This window comes from Lactuca saligna, chromosome 4 (assembly GCF_052625555.1).
Source record: "Lactuca saligna cultivar CGN05327 chromosome 4, ASM5262555v1, whole genome shotgun sequence".
NCBI classification, from domain to species: Eukaryota; Viridiplantae; Streptophyta; class Magnoliopsida; order Asterales; family Asteraceae; genus Lactuca; species Lactuca saligna.
In genome coordinates, this window is record NC_136420.1 from 13,091,302 (window position 1) to 13,112,944 (window position 21,643).

At 32.2% G+C, this 21,643-nt stretch overlaps 2 protein-coding genes across 2 annotated transcripts; one reads left to right on the plus strand and one right to left on the minus strand.

Annotated features, from left to right (window-relative positions):
- The first annotated feature begins 11,114 nt into the window (after positions 1-11,114).
- Positions 11,115-12,996, plus strand: LOC145041250 (uncharacterized). Its single transcript, XM_078989255.1, has 4 exons — positions 11,115-11,252; positions 11,792-12,443; positions 12,531-12,647; positions 12,746-12,996. Exons 2-4 carry the CDS (start codon positions 11,944-11,946, stop codon positions 12,849-12,851), a joined length of 723 nt encoding a protein of 240 aa, XP_078845381.1. The 5' UTR covers positions 11,115-11,252; positions 11,792-11,943; the 3' UTR covers positions 12,852-12,996.
- A 73-nt stretch (positions 12,997-13,069) lies between these two features.
- Positions 13,070-14,573, minus strand: LOC145041249 (ninja-family protein AFP3-like). The gene is made up of 2 exons (XM_078989254.1): positions 13,570-14,573; positions 13,070-13,477 (listed from the first exon to the last, which is right to left on the minus strand). The coding sequence occupies exons 1-2, from the start codon at positions 14,204-14,206 to the stop codon at positions 13,104-13,106; spliced, it is 1,011 nt and encodes a 336-aa protein (XP_078845380.1). The 5' UTR covers positions 14,207-14,573; the 3' UTR covers positions 13,070-13,103.
- Between the last annotated feature and the right edge of the window lie 7,070 nt (positions 14,574-21,643).

The window sequence follows — 21,643 nt, forward strand, 5'->3', positions numbered from 1 at the left end:
ATTTTGTTTTGGGAACAAATTCCGCAACTGTTTTCTGTAAACGATTACTCTGATTTTAAAACAAGCATAAACAAATCGGTCTTTTCTGGCCGTGAAAAAATGGGGATGTCACAGTTTACAATTGGTGAAGTCTTTGTAGGAGCATTCCCTTGGGTGCCCCTGGCTATTCCCATGGTTATTATTACTTGTACCACCTCACGTCCCACTTGCACTATTCGTGCTGATTTGCGCCATAACGGCTGTTACCGCAGCTTGGAAGATGGCAGTGTCCATCTGTGGCGGTGGTGGTGGTGGAGTTGTTGTGGTGTTGTTTTTGTTCCGGATTGACTTCTTTGGTGGCATTTTTCTGTCATAAGGTTTAAAGATGTTATTGAATTAGAACATCTTAATTACAGTCGTGTTGATGTCAACTGTACAAGAATAACAGTATGAAAGACACATAAAAGAGCCTAATTGTATAGTTCCATAGTATTATAAAGTACTTCTATAGTATTTTAAACTTTATGTTTGGTTCTAGAGTTTCCTTGTATAGGGTGTTTGTACGTTTTAGACTTGTTGTTCACCATGACCATTCCCAAACACATGTTGCTCGTATCATGAATAAATATAGTTGATCATGCTATATTTATTCTAGATATGATTACATAACTATCCAGACTTAACCGCAACGTCCAACTTATCTAAATACTTTTATATGGTTCGTACTATGATACTGTGTCTGGTATGTATGCATGTATGTATACTTTTATATAAAAATATTATTATATTAAGAAGTATACTTCTTGGTCAGATTGTTTTAGCCTCATTGTGTTTATAGTTGTATATCTTATGTGGATTGATATACTTAGTTCACTACAAACAATGCTCTGATACCAATCCGTGACACCTCCAAACCGACTAAACGGTGGAAGCATCCGGGGGCGGACGACGTCATGTACAATATCATAACAATTGAATAATATAGATTAAAGCAAACACAACCATCATAAATATAATTGATAAAGTTACATGGTTTGTATGTGTTACATGTTTCAAAAATCAATTACAATATGATGATATAAGACTTGACTGACGTCATAGCGTCTCGTCTTCAAAAGCTTGTTGTTACCTATCTTAATGATTCCCTGAGAATACAAGTAGTTTTGAAAAGTTCCAAAATTAAAGTTGGTGAGTTCATAAGCATTTTGTATGAGAAATATGTGTCTTTGTTCCTTGAAAATGGTAGTGTGTTCTTCCAAAAAATCCAATATTTTCTTTTATATGTAATGTAGTCTTAAATGTTCCAAGACTATAGTGTACAAGTATCTTCCATACTTAAAATAGTATTATGTAGTCTTAAATGTTCTGTCGTCATATCTATGTAAAGCCCTGTAAATGTATGTTTCGAGAATGTAACTTGTATTGTACTTAAAAATCGTGTAATGTAGTTTTATCGTTAAAAAAAACAGTTGAAGATATGTTCATTTTTGTAAACCGAATGTATTGTTAATACCCAATTGTGAGTTATTATAACCATACTTCATGACTGATGGCCTATTACGACGTCCTTCAAGTGTCGGAATGGTACATCATTTGTAACCCAGACGTGTCGATCTAACTGTAGCTAACAATTTAGGTTCGGGATTTTCAGTATCGTATAGATCTATACACAAGTGTCACGTTCTCCTTCCAGGAGACTCTTGTTGTAATACAAGACTTTTTTTGGTACTTAGGTAAGTACTTGCAGATAGTGTCTCACAAAGCAATGTCAACGATTTATGTATAGTGTAGTGAAATCCCTTATTATTGTAATATTTGTATGTATTACCTCTTCATAGTGTTTACATAGAATGAAAAATAATTATTTCTTTTAAATAATTACTTTTTGTGCCCCCAACCGGGCAAAATAGTGTGTATGTTTCATAAACTATATCTATTATAGTTTATATAAATGTTTCGTTGAAATAGTGAACCCTTTGTATACTATTATCAAATTCGTCATGATAATAAAATGAGATGAAATAATTATATATTTTAGTTTATATAATTATACCCTTTTTGCTCAACATGTTACAAAAGGGTTAAAGCTTTATTGTAATCAAATATGTATCCATATGCATATTTATATTTTATAACAATATAAATGTAACGGTTTGTATTTTAACACAAGTTTTCTTGTATTTTACTTGTATCCCCCCCCCCCCCACAAAAAAAAAACATGGAATATTGTGAAAATTGTAGGGGTATGAACTCACATCGAGTGTGTTTTTAGTTAAATACGAAGTGATAGTGTTGATCCTCAGGTTAGAACACGTGTGTATAGTCGTAATCCTAATAGTCTTTAACACATAATATATATATATATATATATATATATATATATATATATATATATATATATATATATATATATATATATATATATATATATATATGTAAATTTCATGAACTAGTAATTAAAGTATTAAACAACACTTGTTTATGTAATAAATACTTACAAGGTTTCCTAGGAATCAATTGGAGCATTAGATTTTCTGGGTAAGTTTGATGATGTTCTTGAGCAGTTTGAAGGTTTGAAGATGATTCTGGGTAAAAATATGAAGATTTGAAGATATGCTTATGAGTTTTGAGAGAATTGTAACTGATTGTGAAAATGAAACAAGAGAAATGGGAATGATTTCGGTTAGCATATATATATATATATATATATATATATATATATATATATATATATATATATATATATATATATATATATATATATATATATATATATATATGGGTAAAAATTGATGTAACATATGCCTTGGGATGTGAAACTATCTAATTGGAATGTGTACCACCATTTAAAAAATATGATATTTGGGATTATCTTACAAACCTAGAAAGAGGTCTTAGATGCAAAGGAGATTTCGGTCCAAGAGTTCTCGGTCTCACATGTTTCTCGGTCTAGGTGGGGTTTTTCGGCCAAGAAGGGTTCTCGGCGGAGTTTGATTTCGGCCAAGAAGGGTTTTCGGTCTAGAATGAGATTTGATTCCCAAAACCGAAAACTCTAAATTAAGGCTCAATTCTATAATTTATGCTTTATGAATGAATAAATTGACATTTAATTTGACGAGTTTGACTTTCATTGACTTGCTTTGACTTATTTTGACCCGAAATAACTAGTTGTTACTGTGCAAAACCCGGAATTCAAATTTTAGATCGAGCGGTTTTTGGTCAACGCAACCTAAATGAGAATTAAATATCTCATTAATATGAGCTCATTGATAAAAAAAAAAGACAGACAAAAACGGAGTTCGTATGTAGAAGTTATGAATTTTATGCAGTCATTTAATAGTATAATCTTCTGATACTATTAAATTTAGAATTGGTCGAGAATTAGCCGACGGAGTCAAAAGTAAAGTTGTAGATCTTGTCATTATCTACGCGTGGATTAAACGAACATAAAAAACAGAGCTCGTATACAAAAGTTATGAATTTTTAAAGATTGGCTTTTTACCTGTGCCTAGTGTCACGTGTCAGCACCAGGCGAAGCCTTGGATCCTACGCATGACCACGACGTAGAGAGAGGCTCCACGATGTGGAGTTGCTCTAGTCATCTATAAATAGAGGTACGGGGGTTGCCTCATTCCTCACACTTTTTCCCACTTCTTTCTCTCTATACAAACACTCTTTAACACCCCCAACCCCCCCCCCCCCCCCCAAAAAAAAAAAAAAAGCCTAGGGTACCCCCTAGCACGAGAAGGAAGCCCCAGAGCTCCCAAAGGATCGGAGAAGAAAAGCATTCGGCTCGAAAGTTCTGCCCCTGCAGAGCCCAATTCCTAGCCCCCCCCCGGCAAGTGAGTTATGCTTACCCTACTTTAAGTATAACTTTTGTTTACGTTCATTACCATAATTATGAACTTACAAACAAAATTTATCAGTGATTCCAAGTCGTTATACTGATTGATCTACTTACGAGGATGATGTCTAGGTTGTGATTCAGTGGGTTGTTTAAAGTGGGATTTCCAAATAGTATACTTCGTATACCAAACGGACCCTACCTCCGATATGATCCTACCTGGTTGTTCCTTACTTGATAGATCATGAAAGTAGACTATGAGTTAATGATGAATCTAGAATAATAATTAGTCACAATAAATATTAGAATGAAACTTAGCGATGATAATGCTAGGTTTAGTTGAAGGAAAATAGAATCGTTAGAAGCGAAGTGTTATTCGACTTTGGAATCATCACTTTAACAAGTGAGTACATAGTCCCTTTCATGAACATAATTTTAATACAAGTATTACTTAAAGTATTAAATATATGTTAAAGAGTTAAATATTTATCGAAGAGTTAATGTGTGAGTGTATAGTCCCTTTCATGAACATGACTTTAATACAAGTATTACTTAAAGTATTAAATATATGTTAAAGAGTTAAATATTTGTTGTAGAGTTTATGTGTGAGTGTATTGTCACTTTCATGATCATGATTTTAATACAAGTATTGATTGAAGTATTAATTATATGTTTATGTGCGAATTATTTGATGTTGCCTGAAATACTTGTTAAAGAACATACATGATAATATATGATGATTTAGGATAAAGAGTAAACCTAAATTAATTATGAGGCATGTTGGGCAGTATCTTCTTATGAGTACGAGTGAGATACACACGTAGAATTGAACTTTAAGATATGCCATTGATCCGGGAGCATGGATTAAACATGGTCATTTGTCCTTAGCCCGAGAGTATGGATATGACATAGTTATTTGTCATTAATCTGGGATTATGGATTAAGACATAGACGATTGTCCTTAGTCAGAGAGTATGGATAGAACATAGTTATTTGTCATTAATCCGGGAGTATGGATTGAGGCATAGTCAATAGTACCTAGTCCGAGAGTATGGAATAGGCATAGTTATTAATCCGAGAGCATGGATTAGACATACTTGATCCAAGAGTATATAATAAGTAAAAAGGTAAATTTTAGATCTGAGAGTATGGACAGTGTCTTTAAAGGATTGACGGGGTGGGGTAAGAGTTGTTTATACATGGTGAAATTGTATACTTGTGAGTTCTAAACTACATATATATATATATATATATATATATATATATATATATATATATATATATATATATATATATGTATGTTATGAAATTGTGGTATTAAAATCCCTATGTACTCACCAGGTTTTCCAACCCGACCCACTCAGTTTATTTGTATAGTAGGTGTCGATATGAAGCTACATTAAACTGAGAGATTAAGGAGACATAGATCACTAGTGTAAATGAATGTAAGGTCTGTTTATGCTTATGTTTCTGTATTGACGATGACATCCCAACGTTTTAAAATGAATAAAATACATTTCTTCGGAAATGTTTTGATAATGTATTTATCATGTTTTTCTGAGAACAAATTCCGCAATATATTTCTTTAAAAGATACTCTTATTTTCAAAATAAAGCATAACAAATCGGTCTTTTCTAGCTGTAAAAATGGGGATGTCACATTAAAGAACTCAACAAGTTCAAGGGAGGACTCGACGAGTTGTAGCAAAAAGTCTCGGCTCGGTTATAGGGAGAAACTCGACGAGTTCATGAAAGAACTCGATGAGTCAGATCGTGAGTTCAAAGTTTCCTAATTTATGGAAATCAATGAGTTGATGGAGCAACTTAGCGAGTTGAGTCAACTAGGATGTTAACTTTGACCAGAATGTTGACTTTGACTTTGACCAAATTTGACCCTTAGAGGGTCATGAATACGAAAAGGGTAGTTAAAGGAAATGCTTATGTGTAGGAGTCTAAGAAAGGTTGATTTCAGAGCAGGAGTTGTTGTAGCTATTTCCAAGTTATCGAGGCGAGTTACCTTCCAGTAGGAGTGGGTCGAATGCACCAATGCTGGCCCACTAGTATTTGATTATAGTTAAGATAATTACCTATGTGATAATTATGTGGTATGCCACTAACTGTTATGTTTTATGTGCTATTATGGTATGTTATTATGAGATAGTGGTAAGAAGGTAAGATAGACCCTGTTACCGGTTGGAATAGACCGAATGGGAGGCCATCACCCAGATATGCTAGACAGTATGTGATATATATATATATATATATATATATATATATATATATATATATATATATATATATATATATGCTAGAGTATCATGTGGTAGTAGTGGGGATGAAGTAGTCCCTGGTTACTGGTTGAAAGAGACCGAAGGGTAGGCCAGTACCCAGATATGCTAAACAGTTATCAGTTAAAAGAAACCGAAGGGGTAAGCCAACACCCAGATATGCTAGGCAGTTACCGGTTGAAAGAGACCGAAGGAGTAGGCCAACACCCAGATATGCTAGGCAGTATGTGTATTATATGGTATGTGGTATGTTGGGGGAATTCACTAAGCTTTGTGCTTACGGTTTTCAGTTTTGGTTTCAAGTACTTCCTGTTCAAAGGGAAAGGAGCCGGCTTGACTGCAACGCATACACATGATTTTTTCGCACTATGGACTCTTGGGATTTTGTACTCTGATATTATGTTTTGATGACATGTTTTGATTATGGATACCTTGGTTTTGATATGAGTAGCACTATGATGTTTTCAGACAAATATTTTATAATTATTAAATTAAAAATAAATTTTTTGTCGTAAAATTTGGGATGTTACACTATGATACTTTTTCTGATCCAAAATTATATCACTCGCTACAATACTTAACAACCATTCACCCAAAATTTTCCTTTACGGTAAATCAAGTAAGCCAGTACCAATATACGTTTACCATCAATCACTTTCGAGTACTTAAACACATTCTTCGCTATGTCAGTGTCACATTATCATTTGATGTTAGTTTTTAGTGCTCCTCTAACATATCTTAACATATCTTATGTTGCTTGTTTAATAGGGCTGAGCCCTCTTGAAAAACTCGCAAGCGCCTTAACCAACTGAACCAGCTCTTCCTTTTGACATTACTTCGCTAAACATATTTATATTTGATATATTTTTATAAACAATAAATATAATCGGTTCGGTTCGGTTTCTATCGGTTTTACCAAACCCAAACCGAAATTTTCGGTTTTCAAAAAATCTAAACCCAACCCATCGGTTTATGCTTCAGTTTCGGTTTCTCGGTTTCGGTTTTGTCGGTTTTTATCGGTTTTTTGGTTTTTCGGTTTCCGGGTTCGGTTTTGCTCACCCCTATTGTTTAAGATTGAAAGTAAAGATACCTCCCTCGTTTATCATTAAGAGGTCTAATTTTTAAGATTGGCCATAATAATTTATATATTATCTTTGCTTATATGAGTCATTTCCAGTTTTGTTAAGAACACAATTGCACTGGTTATTCTATTATGGTTTTCTTTCAGTGATCTTCTTTGAAAATACCATCCATTAAGAAATTTTCGCACAACTTAGCACACTAAATCGTTGGATATGATATCTTATAATTTATCATTAGTTGAGATCATGAATTCATACGCATCATCTCTTCTATTGCAATAACTTATGGTTTTGCATTTACATAAATGTGGCTCTTGCATCTTATATCTTCTCATTTTACATTGATGACATAATTCTTACCAACAATAATGACAAAATTATCTCATGTTTTATATCTTGGCTACACAAGAAGTCTAAAATAAAGGAACTCGATAAATTGAATAAATTTTTGGTTCTTAAAGTCTCTTACATGACCAATAACTTGTTTTGTACTAAAGCTAAGTATGCTCATAACATCCTAAGTTAAGTCAAATTTTTGTATGTCAAACTGGTTTCTACATCTCTCATCACGTTTGCACACCTCACTCTTTACGATAATACTTTTTTTTATCCAATCTTGTATTGATTGCTTGTCAATGATTTACATTGCGTAACAATCAATCGTTCGTATTTTGTCCTATATGGTAAATCATGTGTATATCAAATACTAAAAGTTATGGTTATATGTTATTTTAATGTATTTGGATTCATCTACAATTTATTTTTATGTGTATTTTTAATGTATGAGCTTATAAACATTAAATTCATGATTTATATATGTATATATATGTAGGAAAATTGGGAAAAAATGAAAAATATAGAAACTGGTTGACCCGACGGTCGAACCGGTTGAGACGGCAACCAGTCATCATACCGGTTCAACAAAAAAACCGGTTTTCTAAAACATTGCATTTTTGTGATTGTTAATTAATAAGGTTGAGTTTTGCTCCATTAATTGATATGCTTCAATTCCTGTAAAATGTTTGTTAGACCAATCTTTATGAGTTGTTTCGTTTCGTTCTCTTACACATGAAATCTTTGAGTGTAAGTCATCAATCAAGGAGATGCAAAATGGGAATATTTACAACTTGGTGAATCAGAAAAAAAAAAAAAAATCCTCATAGTTCAGTTAGTACGTTGCCATATTATTACAAGTGGTTGATTAAAAACTAATGTGCATGACTTGGTGACAACAAACATCTAACTTGTCAACCAACATAAGCGTATTTGCTTTCACAAAAATAAATGTTCCAATTATATTATTTTAGGACTCAACATCGATTATGATAACCCGACCATAGTTTTACTTTTATGTTTTGAAAAACCGCTAATGAACATGTGTTTATTGTCTATTTTTCAATACTAATCATTATATATCAGCATGTATGTTTGTTCAATTTCCCGTAAAATGCTTGTTAGCCCGATCTAATTTCCGGTAAAATACTAATCATTTAGCAACTCCTTCATTCTCATACAGATCAAATCTTTGTGTGCAAGTCACCAATTAAGGAGTTGCTAAATGGGAATATTTACAAATTGGTGAAGCGGGAAATATTCTTCATAGTTCAGTTAGTATGTTGCTATATTATTGCAAAAAAAATCTCACAATTCAGTTAGTATGTTTCCATATTATTATAAGTGGTGGTTTATTAAAAACTAATGTGCACGACTTGGTAACAACGGACATCTAACTTGTCAATTAGACCAACATAAGTGTATTTGCTTTAACAAAAATGATCGTTCCAATTTTATCGGTTTAGGTCTCAACATCGAATGTGATAACTTAACCATAGTTTTACTTTTATCTTTTAAATACTACTAAAGAACATGCATTTATTATCCAATTGTCAATACTAATCATTATATTGGCATGTATGTTTCTTCAATTTATCGTAAAATGTTTGTTAGCCTGATCTTCTTTAGTTGTTTCGTTTCATTCTCTTACATATAATCTTTGTGTGTAAGTCATCAATCAAGGAGTTGCTAAATGGGAATATTCACAACTTGGTGAATTGGGAAAAAACTCTTCATTGTTCAGTTAATATGTTGCCATATTATTGCACATGGTCGATGATTAAAAGCTAATGTGCATAGCTCGGTGACAACACATGTCGAAGTTGTCAACTTGACCAACATAATTGTATTCTTTTTCATCAAAATGATTATTCAGGTTTTACTATTATAGATCTCAACATTGCTTCTGATGTCGTAAACATAGTTTTACTTTTATGTCTCAAAGACTACTAAAGAAATTGTGTTATTGTTCAATTATCAATACTAATCATTATATATCCACATGTATGTTTGTAGTTAACTATCATATAAAGCGCTTCTAATTTTAGGTGTTATGTTAAGTAGATTAGTTACGGTTATTCATTCTTAAAACTAGGAAGAAAAGTATTTAAGTAAAACTTGATTTATGTATTAATTTAAAACTCGACTTACGTATTGGTTTTGTATCTAATGTTTAATATATTTAATGACCTTATATATCATTAAACTGATGTTAAATACATGATATTGCATGGTTTTCAATAGAACCGAGTATCTTTCGGTTAAAAACTTAGTATAACTTATTATATATGTATCCTTTCTACATAAAAGAAAATTCAATGTCTTAAGTATGAAAAAGCTATAAACTCAACAATGTTAGGTATGCTATTATGACTAAACAATGTTAGGTATGTTATACTTGTTATTGTGAGAGATGCTTAAGGTAATAATATGTTAATATTATGGTAATTCAACTTATGATGATTTTTTATAAGTATCATACAATCTCAAGTATTGTATGGGTTTGAGCGATAATTTGGTTACAGAAAAGTGAGTATATATATTACTTTTCAACGCTCCTATAACATATCTTTTATTGTCTATTTTATGCTGATTGGCATGATATACTAAGACATAAAACTTAAGACATGTTACTAATGAGATTTTTCTTTAAGAATTTACGAAGGTGGCTCTAAGACCCTTCGGAGCACATACAACGGAGGGGCTTGTAGTATATGTGGAAAAGAACACTATCTGTGAACACCACCCTGGTGGTTAGTGTTGGGTAGAGATTGTGGTGTTTTGTGGCGTAGACAACGAACCACAACGTCTAATGAATTTCTCTCCCTCTCTCTCTCTCTCTCTCTCTCTCTCTCTATATATATATATATATATATATATATATATATATATATATATATATAGTTTTCTCTGCATTTTAAATAATTAAAAAAATATATTTAAATAATAAAAAAATAAAAGAGATATATAGTGATGTGGAGTGGTGAATATATGGGGATAACATGGTTTTGTGTGATGATAATGTGACAATAATGTGATATCCACCAAATTTATGGTTGGTGATGATACTCCAGAAAACCCAAGGTTCTAAATAACGTTAGATATGATTTTGACAGTAATGTCAAGCCTTAAGTTTTTACGGGTTGTAGTGAGCTACATCGTTTGTCAGACGTCACTTAAAACGATAATTTTATATATTTTATATATATATATATATCTTTTCTAATATTATTTATTTTTATATACATATATGATTTAAGATTTTATTTTAAAGTGCTGTTTTGTTAAAACATTCGTCAAATATAAGTGTTGAAGGTATGAAACACCATAACAAAGCCATTATAAGCATTTTGAACCCTGAGTAGCCTTAAAAAAAAAAAAAAAAAAACTTGGTTCAGGTAAAATTAATGAGTAGGCTTCAACATTTAGCCACGTGCACAAGGGCGTTACTAAAAAGCGTTTGCATAATAATGGCGCGAATGGGAAGTCAAAAGAAGTTGAGGATCAAAAATCTGTTGCTGTATTATTTTATAAAAAAAAAAAAAAAAAAAAAAAAAAAAAAAAAAAAAAAAAAAAAAAACTCACGAAATTATCGCTATACTTTTCGATCTTGAATGTTATCAAACCCTAAAAACCCTAATTTTTTTTCCTCTTTTGGCCCCGTACAATACAATACAAAGGGGACAATATTTCAGGAAATTGTATTCGATTGGCAGCTCCACTTGAGGTAATTTCCGAAGTCACATTATCGTTATATGTATTCTAATTAGACTTTCAGCAAATTCGCGCATATATAAGTTTTTGTATACGATTCAGATTGATAGCGTGCGGTTTTTGTTGTGAAATTTGAGAGAATTTTGTTGAATTTTGATGCCCAGCTCCGCATGAGCTGCATTTTTCCGATTTTCTAATGCTGTAATTTATCTGGTATTGATGAAATTCATGTAGGACAATTGTTTCATGATTCCAGCTTCTGAATTCTGACGATGATGAAATAAAATAACCTAATCAATACCATACTGTGATGCTACTTGAATATGCCGGACATAGGTTGTAATGAATTGAATTCCATGGCTATGTATTTATTACCACTGCAACTGGATCATTGGTAACAGAATTGACAGATTTACTTCAAAATTACTTCTTTGATCCTAGATGGGATTCTGTACTTGTGTTGTATCCCATGATATTGTCAGTTTGTCATATATTCTGTTTACTAATATATCTTATATTTTTATAACTAATAAGGGGAAAACTTATTTCTAGGGGGGATCCAGAGCATCATTGTGGAAAAGGAGGAATTTCTGATGCCGATCTGATCTGAATAATGATGATAATCTTTGCACAAGAAGTTCTATAATCCCTCCTTTTCCACATCTTAAATCAAAACTTTTTTTTAAGTAGATTCAACCACCCAAATGGATCCAGAGGAGCCTAACAATCGTTCATCATCAGTTTCAAACCTCACACGGGAATCAACATTCCGTAGTTTGTCACCCACACAATCACCTCCAGTCCAACTAATGGAAAGACCCGAAGATTTTGAATTCCAGGATGCATCATCATCATCATCATCATCGGAATCGGAATGGAGTTCTGTTTCCAATGAATCCCTTTTCAGCATTCACATAACCAATAGTTTAACACATGACAATGACATATTCCAATCCGGGGAATCAGTGAAATCCGATGATTTAACAACATTTTCTGGTCCAATAAATGTGGAAAATGATTTTGAAAGTTTGAAAATTGAAACCACATCTAAATTAGATGAGCCCCAAAAAGTTGTTAGGTGGAAAACTCAAGTTGAACGTCCTGCTGAAGAAGGAGCTCCTCCTGAAGGTCATCAATGGCAGCCATCTCCTTTTAACAATCACATATCCAATGAGCCCACCAAACACACCACCACCAAACCTAAGTATGTTTTTATATATCTCTTAGCAAAAAATGATAACAACTTACTTTTTTTTTTTTCAATTTATTTAGCATCTTAATTTTGTTTCAGAAAAAAGTTATGGTGGTCTTGTAAATGTAACTTCTCAAAGTGGTCGTGTTGGAATGGATGCTGGAAAAGCATGACGTGTTCCATTTGTAAACCAAAAAAAGTTTCTTCGTCTCATTCGTAAGTTTTTTGTAACATTTTTTATAAACTCCATTTTTTTGTTGTTTAATTGTATAAAAAGAAGGGTTATGTTGAAAATTGGTTGTTTGCATTTGTAGTACGGAAGGAAGTGGGCCCAAGAAGCCATCATCTTCTAAAAAGGGGCCTCGGCTTCGTTCATGGTCATGTTCTTGCCATTGCTGCGACGAAGTAAATTTAGCATGATGCTTAATTTCAATCTTTTTCACATTTTTTGTAGTGTTTTTTCACACAGTAGAAGCCTAATTGTGCTATGGCTGATTGATAATGATGATGATGATGATGATGATGATGATGATAATGTGAGTATTGGGTCTAAGTTTAAACCAAAATCGAGACAAATTACGAGTGATTAGCATCTTAAATACAGAGTTTGATAAAATACTAGAAAAACAAAGAACAGGTAAGAATAATTAGGGTTTATGATAAAACACAGGATTACAAGTAAGAAGAATTAGGGTTTACAACTATGTGTTTCAATGGGTGTACGACATCTGTCCCACCGGCATGCTTCACAAACTCCGCCGGCGACAGAAAACTGCCGTGACAAACACACATTATTTTCACTTCTTCACCTTTCCCGTATTTATACAGGATTCCTTCGATTCTTCTGCCACTAGGGCTGTCTCCTTGCGTGAACACACATGGCATGTCGAATGTATTCATCCCGAGCTCTTTCCCCTTGTTGTTATTTGATGGATTTTCTGTTTTGGGTCTCGAAACTCGGAGTGCAGGATCCGCCATTTTCGACCTCGATGAACTGCTCCCGTCCTGATTGCTTGGTTGGCTAGTTTCGCTTTCGTTACTGGATCCTGAAAGGATAATTATAACGGTAACTTTTTTTTTTGGTTTTGATGTTGATGGAATAAAAATGGTAGAGATAGATGGATTAATTAATTATTACCTTGAAGATGCCTGCTCTCGAATTCCGATTTGCTTGAAGTTTGTGATTCCACCGATCCCGGCAACGACGGTGGAGCGAGCCCCCCGCCGCTGCCGTCGGATGTGGCAGTATTTGTCGCGACGCCAAAATCCCAGCGACCAGATCCCAACGATGGTGGTGGTCCTTTTCCTATAGCTGCTACATATTCCTCCCGCTCAACCTTGGTCAGATTCCTCTGCTTCTCCGACCGCCGTCGCTTCGCCGCGAGCCTCTTCAAGCTCTGGAGCTCCTTCCTCTTCCTCCACTCCTCCGACTCCAACGGCAACGACGCCGTTCTAATCAAACTCGAATAAGCGCCACCATGACCGGTTCCGGTTCCCCCTTGTCTAACCCCCAAAACGTCGTCGTCGTCCCTTACCACCGGCAAAATCGCAGCAATGGAAGACGACCTTACCAACGAGCTATTACTCTTGTCAACACCAAATCTTCCACCTAACGACAATCCGAGATTCAGCTCTACTTCATCATCCGGGTCGGATCCTCTCGGATCTCCTAAATTGGTACTATTCACCATAAATCTCTGCAATAAATCTCTCGAAAACCTCTTCTTCGTCTGTAAAGATAAATTCTCCATCTCATTGTTTGTTCTTTCGCCCATAATCGACACAAATCAGATTCTCAACTCCTACACAACTCATTCATCAAAATAAGATTCAAGTACCCGATGATCCGATTTAAAGAAACCTGGATGGAAAAAGGTTGTTATAATCCGCATCTTGTTCACTATTGCACTGAGTTTGAGCTTAAAATTTGAAATTACTCCTCACAACTGAATCACAGGCCAACGAATTGATTCAACTGGAAATAGTGAAAGAAGCAATTGCCGGAAACAGTGGGAGGAAGGAGGAGATTATAGATTGGGGAGAAGTAATGGAGCAAATCGAGAAGAGAATCATCGAAAGGGGAAAAGGAAATAGATGCAGGAGTGGAGAAGACAGATTTTTCAAATTGTCCCCTTCAAGTTTGACAGATTGCTGCTGTGTCTTCCCTTTCCCTTTTCTCAATTGATTAGATGAGTCCTTAAGGGTCTTTTTAACCAAAGGAGGTTTAGGAATTTTTTAAGGGGTTAAATAGGGGTTAGAAATTTAAAATTTTTATTTTAAACAAAAAATTAAAAAACAACTCTATACCATAACAAATTTAATTGATTACTCTTAATAATTATTATCCTAATCCTGTAAATGTATTTTTATGTAATTTTATATATTTTAAAACTTTGATTATTATTATTATTATTATTATTTTTGTAAAATAATATTCAAATAAAATCTACAACATCTAGCTTCTTGCTAATAACCATCATATTTCAGATAGTTTTACCAAATGCAAGTGCATAATATTTTACTTTAGGAGTTGAAATCAAAACTTGTTAACACACAAAATATCACAAACAAGGTCATAACATACGATGTTTTATAAAAACACAAAATAGTCTCATATAATATTCTTAATCGTGAATACTGAATACAATATATAAATGCAGAAACATCTACACAAATTATGAAGAATAATATAGAACCAAACACAAGTATGTAGAGTGGTTCACCAAATGGATTTGTTCATTAATCTTTTTTAGTATATTATAAAATGTAATTCATTTTACACTAACTTTTTCTTTAAAAAATTCATTTTTTTTAAATAAAATCACACATCTATATAATCTAGTGATCTACCATGTTTACCATATATTATTCTACGATAAATCCCACAGAACATATAAGATTAAATTTTCTGTTAAGCTCTCTTCACCATGCTAGCTTCATGATATAAGCATCAATTGATGAAACATCATTTTATAAAATAATATCTAAAAAAATACAACAAATTTTTTTTAGAATGAATCGGATTTGTTCTTCAATCATTAAAACGATCGAAATTATAGCGCAAGATCACTTGTGTATATTTGTTATATATTATAATATTCATGTGAACTGCCATTAGATATTAATTTATGTATATAATCATTATGCTTTATTCTCCAGATGCTTAAATAAAAAAACTCAACCTAATACTAAAGTGTAAAGAGTACTCAACCCAATGCTAGTTTTAATAAGGAAAAAGTAAATGAAAGCTAGTTATTGTTTATTGTTAATTGTTTTTTTTTTAATTTAAATGTCAACCTGTATTTTAACAAATACTATTGTTATTATTGATTCTTGTACAAGTTTGATATACACAAACTACTTCATATTTGTAACACAATACTTAGATTTTATTGTCCTCGTAAACTATTTATGCTTGGATATCATCTTCACTTACTTAGATGATATTGTGATTTGCCTGAAATATATTTTACATATAGATATAACATTTAGTCTTCTACTTATTTATATATTTCAATACGGTTTTTTTCTCTAAATTTACCTTTTATTGCATCAATTTTGTTTAAATTAGAAAGCATCTACTTATGGTATGTTAATTCGACAACGATTTTTAAAAGCTTTTAGAAACTTATATATTTTTTGAATAATTTCAAATTCGAAATTTTTTTTTGTTTGAAAGTAGAAAATTTAACTTTTATTTCAAACAAAAGACAATCTAATTCAAAAGCTAGTTCAAGTATTTTTTTTTATAAGAGTTTTGTCGTTTTATACCATTTAAAAAACTTAGAACTCTTTTTTACAAACATTTTGATATAAATAAAGACTTCAGTTTTCAACTATAAATTAGTTTTGACAAACATATACTAATATAAAAAATCAAAATAACACATAAACAAAAACAAAAACAAAAACATTAATAAATAAATAAAACCTCTTTCATATAATGTTCATAGAAACACTAAGAAATTCAGAAAAATGTTTGACATACAAAAATTACCAAAATATTAAGGTCGACTTAAAAGACATAATATTTTTCTATTTAAACATCCATTTTTAAGGTTTTTTTATGAAAAGAAAGAAGCATATTAAATGATTCAGACAAAATCTGTCAAACACATTTACATCAATATATTCAATCTATCATACTTAATTATAAAGTTAAAACCAACTATGTCGATAAATAATGTAAAAACATTGAAGGTAGATGGGTGTGTGTTGTATAATTCCTAGCCACAAGGGCAATTGGAAGTAATATAAAACCCAATAGTAAATGACGAAACTACCCTTTTAAAAGATGGGGGACCTATGAGGAAAGTACCCAGGAAAGGACATGTGAGAAAGACAATGGAAATGGAAGGGTAGTGGTGACACGTGTGTTACTTATTGACTGGCTGTTTTTTCTTTTTATTATTAATTTAAGAAAAAGTAGTTGTCTAGGTACAGTGGGGTAAGGCAACGTGTCGAAATACCACGCGTGAGTAGATATTTGACACGTGTTGGAATGTTCGGCCGGACCAGCTGGCACTTTCTTTTTTATATTCTGCCTCGTGACGCCGCAACGACATTGTTTCAAAGTTTATTAATATTTACATATTTACATGTAAAAACAAGAGCAATCAATAAATCAATAAAAATATATAATATTAAATTATTATTATTACTATTTTAAATTTGTATTATAAATTATTTTTTTGTAATGATTCGCGGAACTGCTTTCTTTGACATCATTTTCATGAATTTGTTTGGTGTACAGAACATATTCTTGCAAAAGAAAAAAAAATCCACAAGAAATAAGTTTGGATTTGTATAAAGAATCAGACATAAAATATGGAGTATTAAATCGAAAAAAACGAAAAGTTAATATTTTTTATTTGTTAAGATGAAGCATACAAGGAAACGAGTCACACGTAACAAGAATAGTTTACATGGGAGAAAGCATATGGACTAGCCGAGTAATGTAGTGTGCGATTTTCATGAGTAAATTATATGAATGGTCCCTATAGTTTGGGATAATTTACGTGTTTGATCTTTAATTTATTTTTTTAATTCGGAAGATCGTTATTATTTGTTTTTGTTACGCGTTTGATCTCTACTATTTGTTTTTGCTACGCGTTTGGTTCATGTCTTATTTAAAAAGACTATTATTTAAATAACAAAAAATTGTGTGGTATCTAAAGTAAGATGAATGGGGTGGGGTTGGGGTGTGTTTATTTAAATAATTAAAAATCAAGTGCAAAATAATCTTTTTAATTAAGACAGTGATCAAACGCGCAACAAAAACAAACAATAGAGACTTTTCGAGTTAAAAAAATAAGTTATGGACCAAACGTTTAAATTACCTTAAACCATAGGGACCATTTGTGTAATTTACTCTTTTCTTTGGGTCATTTTCTTGTAATAAGTGATCGTTTGCTTTGGCAAAATGATATTGTTTTCGTGAAAAATAAAATTATTTTTAAAAAAACTTTGGCACATACTATTAGAATATTGAAAAAAAATATATTGTGAGTCGCTAAATAAAGGGATGGTAACTTGAGAGGGTAACATATTTTAGCTTTCGATTATATTTGATCACTAAAGTTTTTTTTTCGTGATGTATTAACCCTTAAACTTGTTGAAACGTGTAAATGTTACCCTTATGACCGTTTTTAGCCGGTCATAAGGGTAAAATGTGAACAATTTCAAATAATTCAATAGTAAAATCAAATACGAAAAAGTTTAATGACTAAATGTAAACACAATTGAAAGTTTGTTACCCATTTTAAGTCATTATCTCATAAATTGTTCTAAATGTTATTGAGGATGAGCATAAGCGAGATATGGAGGTCACAAAAGTGAGAATGTTGTAGTAATTGTGTGATATACCTTTATTGTATAAGGTCCAGAAACAACACTTACAAATGCAGTAAGAACGACTTCAATCACAAAGAAACTAAAAGATAAAAAATATGGTGGTTTCAGACATATAAAAAAGACATAGGCGACAGTTTTCACTTCAAAAGATGGAGGCATTCATTGTAAAGATAATGCGATGTTAGATTTAAATGAGGTTTTCCTCTAATCAAATCTCATGTCCTTGTAAAGAGAAAAAACTCATTTAAATCTAACATCATATTATCTTCACAACGACTGTCTTCATATTCTGGAATGAAAACTATCACCTATGTCCTAAATATATGTTCTCTCTTTCTTGCACGATCTATAACGACTGTATTCATCTTTTGCAGTGAAAATTGTCGCTTATGTCCTAAATATATATATATATATATATATATATATATATATATATATATATATATATATATATATATATATATAGGGTTAGGTTCATGTGAGACGACTTAATTTTGTGAGACCGTGAGAAGCATTTTTTTATTTTCTTTATTTATTTTTTTATTTTTTTAAATTTTTTTTAGTGAATTCAAGTTCCGAAAATAATATTTAAAAAAAGAATTTTTTGATTTTTCCATTTATTTTGCATTTTAAAATTATTTTTAGAATATGTACACTGTAATATTCTATTTAGATTACTTCAAGTATTTTCAAAAAAATATGATTTTTTTTTATTTTTTATTTTTATTTTTTTTTAGTTAATTCAAGTTCCAAAAATAATATTTAAAAAAAGAATTTTCAGATTTTTCAATTTATTTTGCATTTTAAAATTATTTTTTAGAATATATCAGTATAATATTCTATTTAGAATATTTCACGTATTTAAAAAAAAAAACGGGATTTTATTTTTTTTATTTTTTATTTATTTTTATTTTTTAAAATTTTTTTTAGTTAATTCAAGTTCCGAAAATAATATTTAAAAAAAGAATTTTTGGATTTTTCCATTTATTTTGAATTTTAAAATTATTTTTAGATTTGGTCTCACGGTCTCACAAAATTAGTATGGTTTCAAATGAACATGAACCTATATATATATATATATATATATATATATATATATATATATGAAATCACCATATGTTTTTTCTTTCAGTTTCTTTGTGATTGAAGCCATTCCTACTGCATTTCTAAGTGATATTTCTGGTATCTTATACAATAAAGGTATATCACACAATTACTACAACATCTTCACTTGTATGACCTCTATATCCCGCTTGTGCTCATCCTTAATAATATTTATAACTATTTATGGAATAATGACTTGAAATGGTAACAAACTTTTAATTTTATTCACATTTAGTCATTGAACTTCTTTCGTGCTTGATTTACCCTTGAATTATTTGAAATTGTTCACATTTTACTGTTATGACCGACAAAAAATGGTCATAAGGGTAACAATTACACGTTTCAACAAGTTCAATTGTTAATACATTACGGAAAAAGGTTTAGTGACCAAATGTGATCAAGAGTTAAAATACATTACCCTCTCAAGTCATTATCCCCTAAATAAATGATCGTTTCATGATAAAGCTGTTATTTGCTATTATTATTTTTAGAACAATAAAAATAGTATAAACAAACTAGCAAAAAACTACAAAGCAGCAAAATATTACAAACATAATTCTACAAGTCATTTTACACTTCTTTTTTCTATTACAACCCCCCCTCCCCATCCCCCCAAAAAAATCATTATAGTGATGATATCATCGAAAGTACTAGCTTTCTTAGGCTTTATTGATCCAAAAATTTGAGCATTTCGAAAATTCCAAAAAAACGAAAAAGGAGGAAATAACCACCATGTCAAGGACTTCACGTTGTAGATCTTGTAACGCCCCGATTCTCAGGTACTGACTTTTGATATAAAATCTTTTTGATTTCAAGGTCTGCTCAACGAGTTGGTTGCCCGACTCGTCGAGTAGTAGCGGGTTGGTCCACGTGTTTAAGTGACCTACTCGCCAAGTCCAAGTAGGGACTCGACGAGTAGGAGCTGGAGGATGAAACCCTAATTCCCAGGGTTTTGCACCCTATTTAAAGGATCATTGGCCTCCCCAGCCTCCCCTCTACAGCCTCTTGACATTCCAAAACCCTAATTCGTGTGTGTGTGTGTTTCATTAGTGTGTTTAAACTTTAAAGAATGATTTTGGTGAGAAAAGCTTGGGGAACAAGTGATTAGAAGCAAGGAACTCGTGGGAATCAGAGATCTACTTTAGTGGGCACTCTTTGGAAGGTATTAAGCAGTCATCTTGACCTCATTCCATTCTAGACCTCTTTTGGGTGGATTTTTAGGGCTTTTCTAGCATATTAGGAAGCCTTTCTTGTGTTTGAGCTAAGATCTGAAGTTGCAACTTTATATATGAACTCCTTTGGGTCTCTAAGTCCATGAAGCTTCTAGCATTTACATGAATGAGACTCTCCTAAGGTGTAAAACTCCATTGTAAGCTTGGATTTGTCTTTTAGAGTCTCTAGAGCCTTGCATACACGTAACATTTGCAACTTTACTTGATAACCATGCCTTAGGGATTTGGATCTGCAATGTGGAACCTTAGCACGGCTTAAAAAGCATCTGTTTTGATGAATGACTGAAGGGACTCGGCGAGTGCATGGTCAAATCGCCGAGTCTGATGAAGATTGTCGTAGACTCGGCGAGTCAGTTAGGGTTTTCCTAATCTTTGGTCACGCGTGAACTTGGTGAGTTGCAAAAGAAACTCGGCGAGTTGGCTAAGGAGTTCACGACCACAAACATTAGGAACTCGACGAGCCACATAAGTGACTCGACGAGTGGTTGGTTGTACTTAACGAGTTCAGGTCAACATGGATTGTTGACCTTGGCAGTTGACTTTGACTTTGACTTTGACCAAGGGTTGACTTTTGGACTTTTGGGGCATTTTGGGAATTTATGAACATGATTGTGTGGCGAATATAGGTGGTGGAGTTTGGGGGTGATATGAGAGTTTGAGCTTATCTTTCGAGTCGGCAGTTACGAGGTGAGTTATCCTCACTATATTAAGGGGTCTAAGGCACCAAGGCCGGCCCATTGGATATGATGTCCTAGCAGTTGGTAATATGAGTTTAGATAAACTAGTGTAAGACTTGTATTATTGCGTTTATGCTTATTTACTGTATCGACAATGACATCCCAAGGTTTTTAATATAAATAAAATACATTTCTTCTAAAATGTTTTGATAATATCATTATCATGTTTTTTCAGAACAAATTCCACAATATTATTCTTTTGAGGATACTCTGATTTCAAAATAAGCATTAATAAATCAATCTTTTATGGCCGTGAAATTGGGGATGTCACACTTCCGCCCACCGA

Coding starts and splice junctions, on each gene's coding strand:
- LOC145041250 (XM_078989255.1), top strand. CDS start 11,944: ATGGATCCAGAGGAGCCTAACAATCGTTCATCATCAGTTTCAAACCTC. Junction 12,444..12,530: donor CACACCACCACCAAACCTAA/GTATGTTTTTAT, acceptor ATTTTGTTTCAG/AAAAAAGTTATGGTGGTCTT. Junction 12,648..12,745: donor AAAGTTTCTTCGTCTCATTC/GTAAGTTTTTTG, acceptor TTGCATTTGTAG/TACGGAAGGAAGTGGGCCCA.
- LOC145041249 (XM_078989254.1), bottom strand. CDS start 14,206: ATGGGCGAAAGAACAAACAATGAGATGGAGAATTTATCTTTACAGACG. Junction 13,478..13,569: donor CGAGAGCAGGCATCTTCAAG/GTAATAATTAAT, acceptor TTATCCTTTCAG/GATCCAGTAACGAAAGCGAA.